The 17,831-nt window shown below is 40.7% G+C and overlaps 1 protein-coding gene and 1 pseudogene across 1 annotated transcript in view; both read right to left on the reverse strand.

The window, feature by feature from the left end:
* Positions 1-17,831, reverse strand: part of ARHGEF38 (Rho guanine nucleotide exchange factor 38) — a 147,600-nt gene that overhangs the window by 14,599 nt on the left and 115,170 nt on the right. The window contains exons 6-9 of the mRNA XM_008150239.3: positions 15,019-15,218; positions 10,840-10,973; positions 5,529-5,633; positions 3,361-3,483 (exon numbers count right to left, since the gene is read on the reverse strand). Coding sequence (XP_008148461.2) covers positions 3,361-3,483; positions 5,529-5,633; positions 10,840-10,973; positions 15,019-15,218 — 562 coding nt within the window. The remainder of the gene's footprint in view (positions 1-3,360; positions 3,484-5,528; positions 5,634-10,839; positions 10,974-15,018; positions 15,219-17,831) is intronic.
* LOC103293859 (fatty acid-binding protein 5-like) lies at positions 1,669-2,076 on the reverse strand (annotated as a pseudogene).

The following is a 17,831-nucleotide window of genomic DNA, read 5'->3' on the forward strand; positions in this document are numbered from 1 at the left end:
TTTGGCTAAGCAAATAATCTGTTTCCTGTTCTGGAATAAATTGCTGTGTCTGTGACATGAATGGACTGTATAGGTAGTCTACTTACAATACTGCACTATAATTACAATATACTAGAGGCCCGGTGCACGAAATTCGTGCACGGAGGGGGGTTGTCCCTCAGCCCAGCCTGTACCCTCTCCAATCTGGGACCCCTCAAGGGATGTCCGACTGCCCGTTTAGGCCCGATCCCTGGGATCGGGCCTAAACGGGCAGTCGGACATCCCTCTCACAATCCAGGACTGCTGGCTCCAAACTGCTTGCCTGCCTGCCTTCCTGATTGCCCCTAACCGCTTCTGCCTGCCAGCCTGATCACCCCCTAACCACTCTGCTGCCAGCCTGTTTGCCCCCAACCTCCCTCCTCTGCCGGCCTGGTCACCCCTAACTGCACTCTCCTGCAGGGTTGATCACCTCCAACTGCCCGCCCTTGCAGGCCAGGTGCCTCCCAACTGCCCTCTCCTGCTGGCCATCTTGTGGTGGCCATCTTGTGTCCACATGGGGGCAGGATCTTTGACCACATGGGGGCAGCTATATTGTGTGTTGCAGTGATGATCAATCTGCATAGTACTCTTTTATTAGATAGGATAGAGGCCTGGTACAGGGATGGGGGCCAGCTGGTTTGCCCTGAAGGGTGTCCCTGATCAGGGTGGGGTACCCTTGGGGCTTGGGGCGGCCTGAGCAAGGGGCCTGTGGTGGTTTGCAGGCTGGCCACGCCCCCTGGCAACGCAAGCGGAGGCCCTGGTATCTGGAATTTATTTTCCTTCTACAATTGAAACTTTGTAGCCCGGAGCAGAGCCAAGCCTGGGGCTCCCTCCGACGCCCGAAGCCATTTGTGTTGGGGTTATAATTGAAACTTTGTTGCCTTAAGCGGGTGGGCCTGGCCAGGGTGTGTGGAAAGCTTTGCTTCCCCTGTTGCCGGCGGCAACCCTGGCCTGCTCTCTCAAGCTCCATTCTGCCGCCATTTGTTTGAATTTGTTTACCTTCTATAATTGAAACTTTGTAGCTTGAGTGGAGGCTTAGGCCTGCAACGGCTGGCAGAAAGCTTGGCTTCCTCTGTTACCTAGGAAACCTTGCTCTCTGTGGCTGTAGCCATCTTGGTTTGGGTTAATTTGCATGCTCGCTCTGATTGGATGGTGGGCGTGGCTCGTGGGCGTGGCTTGTGGGTGTGTTGGAGGTATGGTCAATTTGCATATTTGTCTATTATTAGATTAGATATGTCATGTGACATGGACATGAGCCAATTCACTGTGCATGGGAATTGTAGTCAGAACAACTAAGAATCAGATTTTACTTTAAGATTTTGTCCTATAAAAATGTGTAGATAAGTATCTCTCATGTTTAGATAAAAACAACTTCTGTGCTTTCAGATAGATGTTTGATTTTTAAACAGAGTTCAAATATATGCTACCAATAAAAAGTTACTTTCATGTTGAATATATATATATGGCATAAACACATTTATTTACTAACGGGAGAGTCGATCCTAATTAAACCAACTCAGAAATAGTTGCATGTAAAATGTTTGTGACAACTGAACACAGTAATGGGAAAAAAGCGTGGAGAGATTTTCTCATTGAACTGAGCTTGTTTATCCTCATGGCTAATTCCCATCCAGAAGGATGATGGCATTTTTACTCCACTTTCTCATAGATCCGAGTACAGTTGACGTTGTTCACGACGCCTTCCACCGCTAACTTCCCGCCTTCCCGCCTCCTGTGATGGTGCTCTCCTTCCCCTCCCGGCCCACTCCTGGTGCTGGACCAGAGCGCCTTGACAAAGTTGCAGACGGTCTGAGCTTTTCTCCCATCAGCTGTGGTGTCTTCAAACTTCTCGCCCAGGTTTTGTGAGAACTGTGTGATCTTCACTGTGCTCTCGGTTTTGATGGTGAGGTTTTTGCCATCGGAAGTGATGACAGTCTGGCATGGCCATGGCGCCCACTTCCGCAGAGCCGTTCCCACGCCTAATTCCCTCCTGTACTCCTGGGAGCCTTTGCTCTCCACTAAGCGCCACCTCCCTACCAGCTGCTGAATGGAGGCCATGGTGGGCGCGGGGTCGTGAGGGGACCTGAACAGAGCAGAGCGCGGTGATGAGAGCATGGAGGTCTCTGGAGCCTTCTTAATGAGGGAGAAGCTATATGCCATGCTTTTATATTGTGCTCAATAAATATTTATTGACTTAGTTAATGAATTGAAGTTAAACTAAAGAGCAAACCTTTAAGGACTTTTCTAAAATATGCTTGCTCCAATTAAGCCTAATGTATAAGAACTAGCCACACTCTTTCCATTTAACATGTCATAAAAACTTCTCGCCCTCCTCCCTCTCTCATTTACCTAACCTAGCATCTTAGTTCAGATGTAATCCTGACTTTCCATTTTACTGTGCTTGGAAAGCAAGGTGCTTCTCAATGTTTTTCTACTGTTGTGGAGGCTGTATCACTTACCAGGACTTGGAAATATGTGGGGTTGCTCATTGGATGTCAGGACTTGAGAAGGAGGGACATTATGGAGATTTAGGACCTGGTACATCAGGAATGCTAAACACCCTCCAACACAAGGGCCACTCAATGAAGATTTGTCTGACCCCAAATGCCAGTCATGCCAACACAATAATGCCACCTTCACGGACCTTCAAGATGATGACGGAAGCTATTGTATTTTATATGTAACACTTGAAATACTGTTATGAAATAACAATATCTATGGAACACAGGATGCTAAGTTAAAATTAGTATTATTCAGACTAGTTTACCACCCAAATATTTTATTGGCTCAAGTATCTCTTTATGATTACCAAACTCTGTTTCATTATGATTCTGTATATTTTACTGAACTCTTAGAAAACAAGTATTTACCACAGAACAGGAGATATAATATATGACTCTTATGTAAAAGCCCTTTCTCAATAGGAAGGCTTTACTGTTGAGCCTACAGTAGGTTAATAAAAGTCACATTTTCAGAGATTGTCTTCACACCCACCTGCGTAAGGACTCTAAGAAAATCGCAGCTTTCTAACTTCATAAATCCTCTCTGTATCACATGCACACTTAAACTAAATGTTGATTTTAGTTGCTCAGACACTTACTACCCCTAGAAACACAGTCTGGGACCCTCTTAATTTTTGGTTATAGTGAAATCTACACTAATCCACTTTAAAATATTTAATGATAAAAAAAAATCTCCTGTTTAAAATCTACTAATGTTGACATTAGTATTTGCTTTAGTGCATGTTTTATTTCTAATCAGAAAAAAAAAATAAGTGAAAATCGGCTTTTCTGTTAACCGTACTATTAAATTTGCATTTACCTATGAAGATAAATAACTTACAAAGTCATCACAGGGATATGGGGCATTCCTTGGGGCCTCTGGATGCCCCCCCTCTTCTTCATCTTTGGTGCTTGAAATCTCCTGGAGCTCCAGCACACTCTGCAGGGCAAAGTGCATGGCATCCTGAAACCCAGAGCAAAGGTACACAGAGGGCAAAGTTCCAAAGTTAGTACAATGACACTCATCCCAAATGGGCACTTTATCAGCATCACCCTCCATTCCCACCGAGAGGTAAGAAGGAAAAAAAAGAAAAAGAATTCATCATGAGTACTCCGTACAAGGAGGTTACCTGTAGCAAACTATTTCCTCACTTCCTCCCATGTCACTTTCTCCTACTGCTCTTGATGATCCCCTCTTTTATTAAGAGTCCATCTATTTGTTGTTGTTGTTGTTTATGTTAATTCTCACCCGAGGAAATCTTTCCATTGATTTTTAAAGATTGTGGAAGAGGAGGGTGGAGAGAAAGAGACACATTGAATGGTTGCCTCCTGCATGATCCCCAACCAGGGACGGTGATGGAACCTGCAACCGAGATACATGCCCTTGACTAGAATCAAATTCAGGACCCTTTGGTCTGTGGGCCGATGCTCTATCCACTGAGCCAAACCGGCCAGGGCAGGAGTCCTAGCAAGAATCACTGGCGATTCTTCAGCATTCAATTATTATAGATCCCTTATTTTAAAAATCACTCCTCTTTTATGTTTGTCTTCCATTTTCCTTAGTGAATTTAATGCTGTCTTTAAGTGAAGATGTTCACTTTTCTGTTGAATCAATTAGTGGAAATAGAAGACTTTCCTCTATTCCCAAGAGGCATTTACTCCTTGAAATTTACATCAAGGGCAAGGTTCCCACTGCCCTTTTACAACTAAGTTTTGGGTTTCGTTTTCCCAAATGGCAACGCTTTAGGAAAAGATGAGCAAACCTAATTGTAAAATCAGGCTTTGCATCAGTCAATAAATAAGGAAAGAATGTGGCTTGTTGGTTACATAGCATAGAACCTTGTCACCAAATCATTGTGCCTGACAATCCTCTGTTGTGATAACTTATCTAAGTGTTCATCTGCCTCTAAAAACTGGAAAATGGGAAGGGGACCATTGAACTGATATACATGTAATTCTACTAACTCTCTATGTTTCATCGTAATGACCCTGGTCAGGATGCTGTTAAGGACACTGTCTTCTTTATGAGATCCATCAGAACAAACTCCGGCCTGGTCTTCCTACTGAATATAATTATCCTGTTCTCCAATTGGTTTGTTTAAGTCTGATTCTCAACCAGGGCACCAAAACCTCATAGGGGACTGGAAATCTGTGGGGGTATTTTTGTCTTTTACTATGGTTGTGTAGGAGTATTTGTATATTTTAATTTGAGTTATTTTGTTAGAATTTATTTTCACTTATATTGATTTTCTTTTATGTATGACTACCTACCGAAGGTTGAATTTCTTTCAGAGCTGTAAAGGGCGCATTATGAAACACTGGATGTAAAATATATGCAGGCACTCAGTTTGTTTTAGGATTGTGTGATCACATGCCTTTTTGGAGGGTCAGCTGCTAGGTAGCAACTGCTAAATGTGAGACCCACCTGTGAGTTTTGTGGGTTTTTGAAATGGCCTTTATGTTATGCACTTTTTACTTTAAAACTTCTCTTCTAATTTCATTTTATGTGCCTCTTTGGTTTTCTTTCACTTCTACTCTTAAATTTGCAAATATGTGTTTCTAGTCCCCTCCGAGGTTTGCGTGCCCTTGTTGAAAATCAGACTTAAACCAACTGGAGTACAGCCTAGTTACATTCAGTAGAAAGGCCAGTCAGGAGTTTATTTAGTCTAACAACATAAACAACGAACATTTGTGCCTTGTCCGGAATTTTGAATTAGTGAGCTCATCTCCAGGGTAAAGAAAGCCTGTTGCTGACTCGCACCATGTGGCCATGGTGTGAGCCAAGGTCCCACAGTCTGGCGAGATGGATGGGGGGAAGATTGAGCAGGTAAGGGAACAAAGAACAAAGCCACAGCCTTTATACTGGCTTCCTTCACCAGCAGTTTGCCGCACCCCAAATTGGATACAGTAGGTGTCATCGTATAATGAATGCACAGTCGATTGACTCTTCAGAATTACCACGGACATCGGTACCTGCTGGTAGAATCATGGAAGTCATGTCTCCCTTACCTGTATGTGCTGAAGACAGAATGAAATGTTCTTCACACAGTGCCTCGCAGTCTTTTCTAAAGATCTAAATAGCTTTTCTTCTCTATTAAAGGTGCTGTCTTTCACCTAAAATGTAGATGAGATTATTTATTTTTATAACTCAAATGAATCTGGTGTTTAAAGAAAAACATCACACACCGTATTGGCCAGCATATTACTGGAAACTCCCGGCTGGGATGAAAATTTCTGCGCACTAACCCAATTTAATGAAAACCTCTGGTAAGCTGCCGACTGCCTCTAACACAGCTCTCTCTGCGGACTGCCACCCGGCACAGCTGAGGTGCAGCGAAGCCACGTGGCACAGCTTCACTTGCCGTTCAGTTGTCACGCAGCTTCACCTATGTCACAGCAGCGGTAGGAGGTCAAATGTTTCTCTGCTGCTCTTAATGACATGCATTATGTATGTGCCCTTAAATTATAGTATATCTGTGAGCTTATAAAATAATAAAAATAAAGTGAGAATTAAAAAGTGGAAAATAAAAAATTTGATCTACTGCCTGGAATTTCTTGTTTTGCTGTTATGTATGACGCATTCCAATTTATTTCATGGTGGTCATTTAGAAAATATTCTTAGGTTCTTGGCTAAAGAAATGTGATAATTTTTTATCAACTCAGATTTGAAAGATCATCTTAGCAAAACTAGCCCTCTCTTAAGAAAACTCGGCAGTTAAGGCACTGGTCACATGTATCCAGTTATTTTTTGTTATCTTATATGTTAAGCTTTCAGAAAAAAAATATGCTTTTTATATACTTGTAACCGTTTCTAGGAATGCACACCTATTATTGCCCTTAATGGTGAGAAGAGTTTCTTGTCAATCAAATGGCTAGAACCAGCCCCGTGTTGGCAAATCTGTGTGAACAGCAAATGTTTCATAGACTGTGGTATGTATTCTTCAGTGTGGCACTGGCTAACAACCCTAGCTGTCTTCGGTTCATACATTTGTTCATTTAAAATTATTGACCTTAGAACTGAATACATAGAAAATGATGACATTTTTATTTTTAACCGCCTTAATAATGCTCATCTAAAAAGACTTTTGCTTAAATGGGCGGCATAGTTCTTTGTAATCCACACAAAATTTAACTCTTTGCCTTAGGATTTCTGCGCACTAACCCAATTTAATGCATATAACAATACGCTGTGGTAGATTGTTTTAAAATGCAGTTTTAAAAAACTCATCCCCAGCTATTTTGTTCAGTATATCTTGGCTGGTACCCAGATGGTTTATAAAATAAGAGGCTCAGGGATCACACTATGAGAAATATGGCCCATTTCTCCTTCTCTGTAGTCAAAACAGGATGCTTTGTTTTGCTGGAATATGCTACTGTCTCTTTTCTGCTAGAAAAATTCTGTTTATTTTTTAAGGACTTGCTCAGTTGTCACCCTTCTACGAATGCTCCCTATCATTTCCATGCTCTCCACTGAGAAAATGAATTACTCCCTTGTATGTGCTCTCACAAAACTAGTCAATCATTTAAGCTATTCTCTCCAGTGATGCATCACAGGTATTTTGTCTTAATAATAATAATAACAGCTAACATTTATTAATCACTATGTTCCAGACACTGTGCTAGACCCTGTCATCCATTTGCTCATTTTAATTCTTATACTGTACAACTCTATGGGTAGGTGCCGCGATTACTCCCATTTTGGAAAAGAAACAGGTTTCAGAAGTAATGGCAGAGATGATTAACATTTTCTCTGTCATCCACTTTACTGATGGAATCGGCACCTCTAGTTTAAGGGAGACACCTGGCTGCCCTGCCAGTGCCTACCCTTCCCAGATTCCCTCGCAGCTGGCTCTGTCCTTGGAACTGGGTTTTTGTAAATAGGACGTGAGCAAAAGTGATGTGTCTCATTTCTGAATCTTGACCTTCGAACACCGTCCTTGGGGCTTGAATGAAGACCTGGCTGTGTCTCAGCTTCAACCAGGAAGATGAAGACAGTATGTTTAGGAGACAGCAACGCACACAATTGGGAGAACTGGGTTCTGAAGCATCTCAGGCAGAAGAGCCCATCTGGACCCACACGCAGGACTGTTACAAGAGGGAGACATAAATGACGGGCTGGCGGAAGCTTATGTTTTGGAATCTCTTGGTGACAGAAGCGTGGCCTTTACGCTAACTAACACAGGGAGTTAAAGAAGCTTGCGATGTTAATGGGTAGGACCAGGATTCAAAGCTAAGTGGTCTGAGATCAGAACCTCTTTGTATTCCCAGTCTCTCATACAGACCCTGGCACCTAAGAGTTCAATACATGTGTGATGAATTGAATAGAATCTTCCTCTTGGGTAATAGTTTTATATCCTAACTCCGCCAAATATTTCCCCTGAGCTGCTGACAAGTGCAAAATGGGCTGATTTGAGATTTATCTCTTCCTCAGTCCAGCCCATGCAGCTGATTTTCTGATTAACAGTAAAATGCTTCATTGCTGACAGGCCATCCTCTCAAAAGATTAAGGGGAAAATCTAATTAATATCCCTCCAGGCCACTTTCATGACAAAGCACGTTTAGCTCATGATTGAAAACTATCAGAAGCTGATGATAAATATGTTAAGGAATATAACAGCTTCTACAAAAGCCTGCCCAGAATGAAGCCGGGCCTATTGTTCCTCAGTGGAATTGTCTTAAATCAGAAGCAACATGTCAAAGCGTAGGGAAGGGTTGTTTGCACATATTTCCACACGCCTATGGAGGCTACCATCTCTTCTCACATGAATTCTCAGTTCAATTTTATGGCTGTTGTTTTTAGTGGCAATGTATTTTTTTAAATATTCACCCAAGGATATTTTTCCATTTATTTTTTTTAAGAGAGAGAGAGAGAGAGAGAGAGAGAGAGAGAGAGAGAGAGATCACTATGAGAGAGACACATCAATTGATTGCCTCCCACACATACCCAGATCAGGGGCCGGGGATCAAGCTTGCAACCATGGTATGTGCCCTTGACTGGAATCAAACCCAGGACCCTTCAGTCCAGGAGCTGACGCTCTATCCACTGAGCAACACCGGCCAGGGTGGCAATGTCTTGATTTTCCTTTCCCTGACCTGTGACCACACACCATAAATGTCCCAAACATCCCATATTATACCTCTACATTGAGAGGAGGGGCCTGGAGTTACCTCCTGTATGCAATGCACCCAGCGAGCCCCTAGAAAAATATAAAGATGTAAGCAGAAGGATAAATGAGCCATGTGTTCCCAGAAAGTCCATATTGGATACGGTATGGGAAAGTCATCGCAGCCGGAGGAGGAAATAAGAACAAGGCTCGGACAAAGTGCATTTACTCGCAAGTCCTCCCCAGCATGCAGGGTCACTAGGCTTGGTTAAGTGGCAGGAAGAAGCAAAGAGAGAGTCTAAGCCAGAGTCTTTATTGGAGTTTTTGTGGGGAAACCCGACAGACACAATGGGCAGAGTAAGCAGTTTGAGTAATTGTCCTGGGCTTGAGGCTATCCAGGTTGTCTCTGATTGCTTGGTACCTGGCCCCGGTATCGAGGGCAGAGGGATACTGGTGTGTGAATGAGATAGGGAGGTGGTGGGGGCTACGGATCCTGGATTGGTTGGTTTATGAAGGAAAGAAGTGATCCCCACTGAGCCCTCAGCCATCTCTAAAAACAGGCTAGTCCTGGGCTCGGCTCCCTCCTCAACCAGCAAGCTTCTTAAAGATGTCAAAGCACCATAAAATACAGAAAGTAAAAGACCTGATTAATACGCCATGCATATAGGACTTTGTATCCATGTGGCAAGTGAGAAGTCTGAGCGTTATAAAAGGTAAATAGTAATACAAGGTAATGATATAAAATCATGATGATGTTGGTGGTGATGATGAGGATGCCAGTATTTATTGAGGGCTTCCCCGATGCGTTAGGTACTTTCTTTCTATGCATCATTTCACTTAATCCTCACAACCACTCCATGTGTTAGGTCCTAGTATAATTCCACAATTTACAGATGGTTACATTGAATTTCAGTTATTTGCCCAAAGACAAATATTAAATGACAGAGGTAAGGTTCAAACGCAGGTATGGACGATTTCAAAGATTTTGCTCTTAATTCCTGCCCTGTGCTACCTCCTGTGATATGAACAGGGCCGCAACCGGGATCCACTCAGTGAGTTTGCCAGGCGGTCAGAGGAGGAAGAGGCCACTTTTAGCTCAGTGGTCAGAGAGCTACTGAGACCATGGAAAACGGAAAAAGAAGAACACAGCAGCTAGAGAGTGGGTCAGATAAGATGAGCCACCTAAAACCAATGCTGAGCCACCATCCGCTTGCCTCTAGTTAAAATTAAAACCTTTAGATAGAGAGGTTAACATAATAAGAGATGAAATCATGCAAATGAGAAGGAAAATAAAAAGTACTATATAGTATCTACTACTAAGTAGTATTTGCTACTTCCTGCCCACTTTTGGTTAGAAGCCCACTCACTGTATTACCACCTCCAGGCCATGAACTTACTATCTTGCGACTCTTGAAATGTGTCCCATGGATCACATACTTCAGGGTTATTTCCCTTCAAAACACTTGGAGTCTCTGTAAAAACACAGACTTCTAGGTTGTAGCCTTGAACCAGGTGGAGCTCTGGAATCTTGGAGCAAGCTCCCCAGCTCATTCTATGCACATCAATGTTTGAGAGCCTTTGCTACTTCATCTATTATGTATTAGGGGTCGAGGTGAACAAGGTTCAAGTCGGGCTAAACAGCTGACACAAAACAGTAACCTAGTAATAGGATGTGCATCTGGGAGTGGGAGGAGAAGGGGAAGGGGAAGGAGATACGTGGCAGGGGAAAGGGGGCACTAACGCGTGCACCTGAGCACTGTTTGCTCCGGGTGAAATGAAGAGAAAATGAATATCAAGGGAGCCCTAGAGGCAAGAGAGATTTTTAAAAAGTAGAAACAAGACAGGGATGAAAGGAGGGCATTGCCTTGGGTGAGATTATGTGCGGGGTGATGGCGAGGGTCAGGACTCCTGGGCAGCCCTGGTTGAGCTCTGTCTGTATGTCCTTATCTCTGCTTTGCCTGCTTCTGAGTGGAAGTACCACAGCAGGATAGTGTCAAACCCACCCTCACTCCACTGAGAGAGAGAGAGAGAGAGAGAGAGAGAGAGAGAGAGAGAAGGAGAGAAGGAGAGAAAGAGGAACAGCATAACAACCTTGGGCAATTACCTTGATTCACAGTGTTCTAGAAACAGCTGTGTACCAACAAGACAAAACCTCACACAAATACCAGCGTTCATGTTCCCAGGAAAAATGTATGTGGCCCTAGAAGAAACATTACCTGTGATTCTCCTCTGGTCAGAATCTTGAGATAATTTGTCACTCTCTTTGATTTCTTGCTAATTGAATGAATACTTAGTTTCGACAATTTATCTTTAAGTGATTCCTCCTCATCATTCTTCTTGTATTTTAGAACTAAAACAAAAGAATGCAGTGACATATCTGGGCTCGTGCGGCATAGAAAGTGTGTTTTACCCAAGCATTCAAGATCAACATTTACGTTTAAGATAAAAATCCACATGATGGTTGGCTCTCTGTAGCAGATGCCATACGCTCCAGCCCCACTGCCCAATCATAACTCCAGCCGCCCACCTCCTCATCCTTCAAAACTGCTCTCTGAGGGTGTGAGCCTCAAAAGCCCCAGGTTCACTTACCTCCCACATTAAAAGTACCCCAGATACTGAAATGAAGCTCTTCCTCTCTTCTCAGATAATACATTTACTCTCTGGGGTCTCCAGAATGAAGCATCAAGACCTAACTAATGAAAAGACAGCCAACCCAAGGAGTCCTCAAGTCCTAGAGTGGCTTTCTACTAGCAGACAGTTTTGGGGTAAATTGAGTCACCTCTCTGAGGTTTACTTTTTATATTTTATTGACATTTTTAGAGAGAGAGGAAGAGGGGAAGAGAGAGAGAGAGAGAGAGAGAGAGAGAGAGAGAGAGAGAGAGAGAGAAACATTGTTCAGTTGCCTCCTGTATGAACCCCGACCCGGGGCAGAACCAGAAACCTAGGTATGTACCCTGACTGGGAATTGAACTTGAAACAATTTGTTATACTGGCAGATGATGCTCCAACCAACTGAGCCACCAGGCCAGGGCTGAGCTTTACTTTTTTTAAAAAATTTAATGTATGTTTTTATTGATTCAGAGAGAAAGGGAGAGGGAGAGAGAGAGATAGAAACACCAATGATGAGAGAGAATCATTGAGCAGCTGCCTCCTACACAGCCTTCCCCCGCTCCCCGCACCGGGAACCGAGCCTGCAACCTGGGCATGTGCCCTGACTGGGAATCGAACTGTGACCTCCTGGTTCACAGGTAGACACTCAACCACTGAGCCACATCGGTTGGGCTGAGTTTTACTTTTTTATCTTTAAAATCATTTTTACTTCTCATACTGTTCAAATGTTAAGTATTCCTAATATTCCTTTTTGGTAAGGGTGTGAAGAGATGGGCAATCTCATATACTGTTGCTGAGGATTAAACTAACACAGTTTCAGTACAGAACAATTTGGCAGAATCTTATAAAAATTAAAATATTCATAGTCTATAACCAGGAAGTCCATGCTTTTCGTAAGCATACAAAGTTTGGTTTGCTACAGCAATTTTTTTCTAATAGTGAAATGTTGGAAACAATCTAAAAGTTTATCTAGGACCTAGAGGAATAGTTTAATAAATTATGACATGCTCATAAATGGAATACTATGGAACCATTAAAAAGAAGGCCACATTAACTGGAAGAATGTTCATGACATATGATTACGTTTTTTAAGAACCCAGCAAACTGTGGTATCATGCATGTTGCAGGAAGAAAAGAAGGAGAAGAGAGAGAGAGAGAAAGAAAGAAGAAAGAGAATAGAAAAAAAGACAGAAAGTCTGAAGAAAACTTGATTAAAAACTATGCAAATTAGAATCATGGGAGAGGAAAAGCTTTTCTCTTTAAAACTTTAAAATATTTTAAGCAAACACAAAAGTGAAAATAATAATACAACAGCTTTATCTCTGTCTCTGAGCTTTGTCAAATCTTAATTTTTCCTTGTTTCCAATCTTTTAATTAAAAAAGAAATTACATAACAGGTGAAGTTTCTCTGAACTCCATCTTTAATCCCTGCAGGAATTGTGATCTTTAAGAATGGGTTTATTGCCCTAGCTGGTTTGGCTCAGTGGATAGAGCATTGGCCTGCAGACTGAAGGGTCCTGGGTTCAATTCTGGTCAAGGGCACATGCCCAGGTTGTGGGCTCGATCCCCATTGGGGTGTGTGCAGGAGGCAGCTGATCTGTGATTCTCTCTCATCATTGATGTTTCTATCTCTCTCTCCCTCTTTTTTTCTGAAATCAATAAAAATATATTTTAAAAAAGAGAGAATGGGTTTATTATATCTGTATCCATTTTTATGCTTTTATTGTGTGTTTGCAGTCATACAATTCATAGTATTCTTTTGAATGTCAATCTTTATTAAAATGGTACCAAACTGCATATATTCTTCTGTCACTTTATTTTTTTTAAAAATACCATTTTTTAATTTATCCAATTGATGAATATACCCTAATTAATTTTTATAATTTTTATGTTCTCTTGATATCACAGTGTATAATACACAGTTTATCCATGATCTGAATAAATATGTAAGCCATTTTCTCTTTTTTACTTATTTGCTATTATGAACAATGCTAATTACTTATGGGCAAGAGTTTCTCAAATATGTAAAAATTGATTTTCTGGGTCTTTGGTGTGTGAATCTTCAACTTCACTAGAAATTATCAAATTGTCCTCCAAAATGGTGATTCCAATTTACATTCTCACCTGCAGACTGAAATTCAGCACTTAACATTATCCATTAAAAATCTTTTTGCCAATATTATAGGCTGGGAATAATATGTCATGATTTTAATTTGCATTTCCCTGATTATTAGTGAAACTTAGCATTTAAAAATGTATTGGTCTTTCTGCCCTGGCCGGTGTTGCTCAGTGGTTGGAGTGTCAGCTGGCAACACTGAAAGTTCGCAGATTCAATTACAGGTCAAGGACATATACCTGAGTTGCAGGTTTGATCCCCTGTCTGGTGGGGGGGCTCGTGTAGGAGGCAACTAATTGATGTGAGATGTATTTCTCTCATATCGATGTTTCTCTCTCTCTCTCCCCTCTTGTCCTCCCTTCCACTCTCTCTAAAAATCAATAGAAAAAATATCCTTGGATGAGGATTAACAAACAACAACAAAAAAAAAAAACCTTTATGGGTCTTTCTGTAAAATGTTTATTTTTATTGTTAACTTTTTTATTATTGATTTAATATCAATAATTATATATTCTAGATAGTAATCCTGTGGCTATGGGCTGTCTTTTCATTGTGTTTATGGTGTCTTTTTCTCTGCAACTTTCACTTTTTACTCAGTGCCCTTCTTTATAATTTATTAATACAAATACATACCACTTTTTGAATTATTAATACAAATACATACCACTTTTTGAATTAAAAAATTAGAAAATAAGTGGAGTGGTTGGACCAGTTGACTCCAAAGTCCTACCATTATTTTAATGTTGAAGTGAGATTTGATGTTAGAAGTACAAAGCCAAAAAATAAAAATAAAATAAAAAACCCAGAAAAAAACTTATGGGAACAAATCCCACTGAGAGATGACCCACGATCTATCCCAATGCACTACTACAGGGATGGTGTAATTGTGCCTCCTGATTTGAAATCTACATTCTATGTTAGACACTAATTTTACAACTCAGCTAACAAAGAGTTAACAGTACTTTGTTGATGTGAGAAAGAAATACACTTGCTCCTTCAGTGGAACCACTATTGCCCCCTAAATCTCCCTTCTTTGTGTGCCGGAACCAGGTGAGCTGAAGTCTTAGCTGGCGCCCCTCACTGGATCTGCACCATTCACCACCGATTGAAGGCTCTAGCTTCTCACTGCTCCAGCTAGCCGGTCTTGCCATGTCTCCTTCTCACCACATACATTGCCAGACACAGGAGGACTAGAGGCCATGGGTGTCTTTAGCCCACAACATGTCATCAGGCATGCAATGGTCACAGGAGGTTAAGTATAGGCCTGTTTGATTTTTCAAAAATATGTTTTTGTTGATTTCAGAGAGGAAGTGAGAGAAAGACAGAAACATCAATGATGAGAGAGAATCATTGATTGTCTGCTCCCTGCACGCCCCCAGCTGGGGATCAAGCCTGCAACTCAGGCATGTGCTCTGACCAGGAATCAAACCAGGGACCTCATGGTTCATAAGTCGAAGCTCAACCACTGAACCACACCAGCCAGGCCGATTTTTATTTTTTTTTAATGGTCATTTTTGTGCCGTACGATCTTCTCCTGAACCCAGCTGGCAAGGCTACACTCTCTTCCTGATCACTCCAACTGCTCTCACCGCTCAGACATGCTGATTCTCTGAAACAGAAACAGAGCACGCCAGTCGTGGAGAGCACCAAATTCATCGTGTCTTCTTACCCAAATCTTTCCGTCTTTTAAGTTCATTGATGTTTACATTGATGTCTTTCACCGCAGTAAAGGCATCCTCCAGGGCTCTGAAGTCGGGGTGAGCGGGAGGGGTAGAATTGCGGAGTTCGCACAGTAATAGGGGGTATTTCGTCACACGCTGAATTGGTTTGATCAACAAGGAGCTCATGTTAGTTAGGTTCGGTTTGCCTCTACAATAGAGATAAGTAATGTCAGTTTTGCGAACATTGGTTTTATTATCTCCTTTTAAGGTTTGTGATTTTTTTTAATGTTTAATCCCAAGCTGTTTTTCCTCCCTACGCCATCCATTTGGCTATGTACAATTTCTAAGTGAAAGCAAGAGAAGTGAGTGACTGAACGATCATACTACCAAACAAAAACTTAAAAAAAACACACACCCACACAACAAAACAAAACCACACAACAAAACAAAAGCTGAGTACATCTGTCCACCAAAAAGGATTCAAAGCATCGTTTCCATCCATGTCCCATTTACAGGTTTTTGTTAATAACAGGCTTTATGATAATAGCGGGAAGCAAACAATGTCAGAATACATTTTTCCATGACAACCAAGAAAAATTCTTTTACCAATGGCACTTTTCTGATTATTAGTGAGGAAAGTAAACTCAATATTTTAAAATCTAAACAGATGACTTGCCAACTATAGTCAAAAGAAAGCACTGTCTTCTCCCTTCTACCAAACTGAGAAGTTGCCTTTATATTATTTCAGAACTTCTATCAGTCCCCAAAGGAGATTTATAAGAATTGCAATAGTTCTCTAAATACTATTAATAGTATCACTGTCACTAATCATTGCTGTCCTACAATGACATGCTGTGTGGAATTGTTCTTAGCCAGCAAATCTTCAAATGGCTACACAAAAGTGAACCCTCATGCCTGACTACAAGCTTGGTCATGTCATTGTCCAAGCCACTGTCATTCATTTTTCAGCCAGAATGTAGTAGTTTCTAAAAACCTCTGTGCAAAGAGGCAAGTAAAAAGACATTGTAAATGAAACATGGATGAAAATCATACTTTGAGTACCTTTTGGTGGACAGATATATTTGCTTGCTTTACTTTCTGTTTGTATTTAGTAGAGAATACAGACACTGTTTTCAAATACTGATAGGTAGATTTTCCATTCTTCAAATATTATTTTTAAGTACAAATATGGATAGACAACAGACCACATGACTGCAATAATGAAATAATCTAAAAATCACTGAACAAAATGAGAAAAGTTGCCTGTTAAAAAAAGATCTGAAGTCACCTTAGATACCATCTAATTGAACTCTTCATTTGAATAATGAGAAACTAAGGAACTTTGATTGTTATTTGTATGTGCATACATGTGCCTGTGCGCACATGCACGCACACACACACACACACACACACACACACACACACACACGTCACTATCAAATTTTCCATCTTGCTTCTTTATTTGGTAGTTTATGCTGAGTTTTTCTGTCACCACTGTATCTCCAGCATGACATATAGTGTTCTCTCAATGAATATTGGTAGACTGAGTAACAGATTTCTCAGATTTTTTGTAATGTGCTTTTATTTTACATTGAACTTATTTTTCTTCCCAAAATTTCCAATGGTCCTAATAACTGAGGAATTTTGTTCATGTACTGAGCAAATGATGATACCACGATAGAAGCAAAAACTGAAGCAGACCAAAAAGTAGCTTTCTTTTTTTTTCAGGAAAACCAAAATAAAAAAGCTTTTCAAGGGAGTAAAGGGTTGCTTTACATGACTTATCTTGTACTTTCTACCCATTGGCACCAAATCTATTAAGGAAATGAGGTAAGGAGACAGGGTAGCAAAAAAGAAATGAGGGGGAGAGGAAGAGAGAGATGTTATTGGTTTCCAAGATAATTAGGTGAAGCAGATGGAAGAAAATATAAATATTATGAATACTAAAAAAATAACAAGTAAAAACATATTTCCTAACTGATGCTGTATCAATAGCTGAACCTTTGCTATGAAGAACACATTTTATCACATTTCTTAAGCAAAGATGCTTTAACAATACAACAATGTAGAGACTTAAGTAGACTTATAAGTTCCTTAATTAAGAACAAATTAGAAATATAGAAGGTATTAACTAGAAAAAAAAGTATTATCTATATGAATATGATCAGAATTACTTCTGAGTTTTTCAACTATCACCAAGTATTAGTTTATTTAATCTGCTAAAAATCACTGAAAATACCGTCAAAATATAAATATAGTCAACAATTCAACAAGAAAACTCAGTTTTAATAAGACAGTTTATCAGTGTGGTCCATTGTTATATATATTTTTATTTTTAAATTCCCCAAATATATTAAAGCATACCCTTGTTTTTTTGAGCTTCCCTTTCTTCTTTATTAAGATCTGTCAAAAACCAAAGTAGGCCCTTCACTACTTCTTTTCCCATCACTCTTTGGCATCAAAGTTCTATTCTCTCCCTTTTATGTTTCAAATGACAATAATAACAATGATAAATGATTATTGTTTCTCTTAAAAGCATCACAAATGCAAATATTAAAAAGGCTCTTTCAAAAACAAGAGCCCTCTTTTGTCTTCAGACTTGCACTTTGGACAGTTGCCCAAGTGATGAGCAATGATGTTCTGATACCCGCATCACACAAGCAACGTAGTTAAGAAAATAGAGGACGTGTTAAGATAATGACACTCCAGGCATTCGGTGCCACAACGCTCACCCATCTAAACCCTCCCAATAAAATTAAGTTCTGATAACTTTCAGGCAGTGTATCCTATGTGTGACACCACCAGGCTCAGCCAAGCAGCC

This window comes from Eptesicus fuscus, chromosome 2 (genome assembly GCF_027574615.1).
Source record: "Eptesicus fuscus isolate TK198812 chromosome 2, DD_ASM_mEF_20220401, whole genome shotgun sequence".
In the NCBI taxonomy this organism is placed as follows: Eukaryota; Metazoa; Chordata; class Mammalia; order Chiroptera; family Vespertilionidae; genus Eptesicus; species Eptesicus fuscus.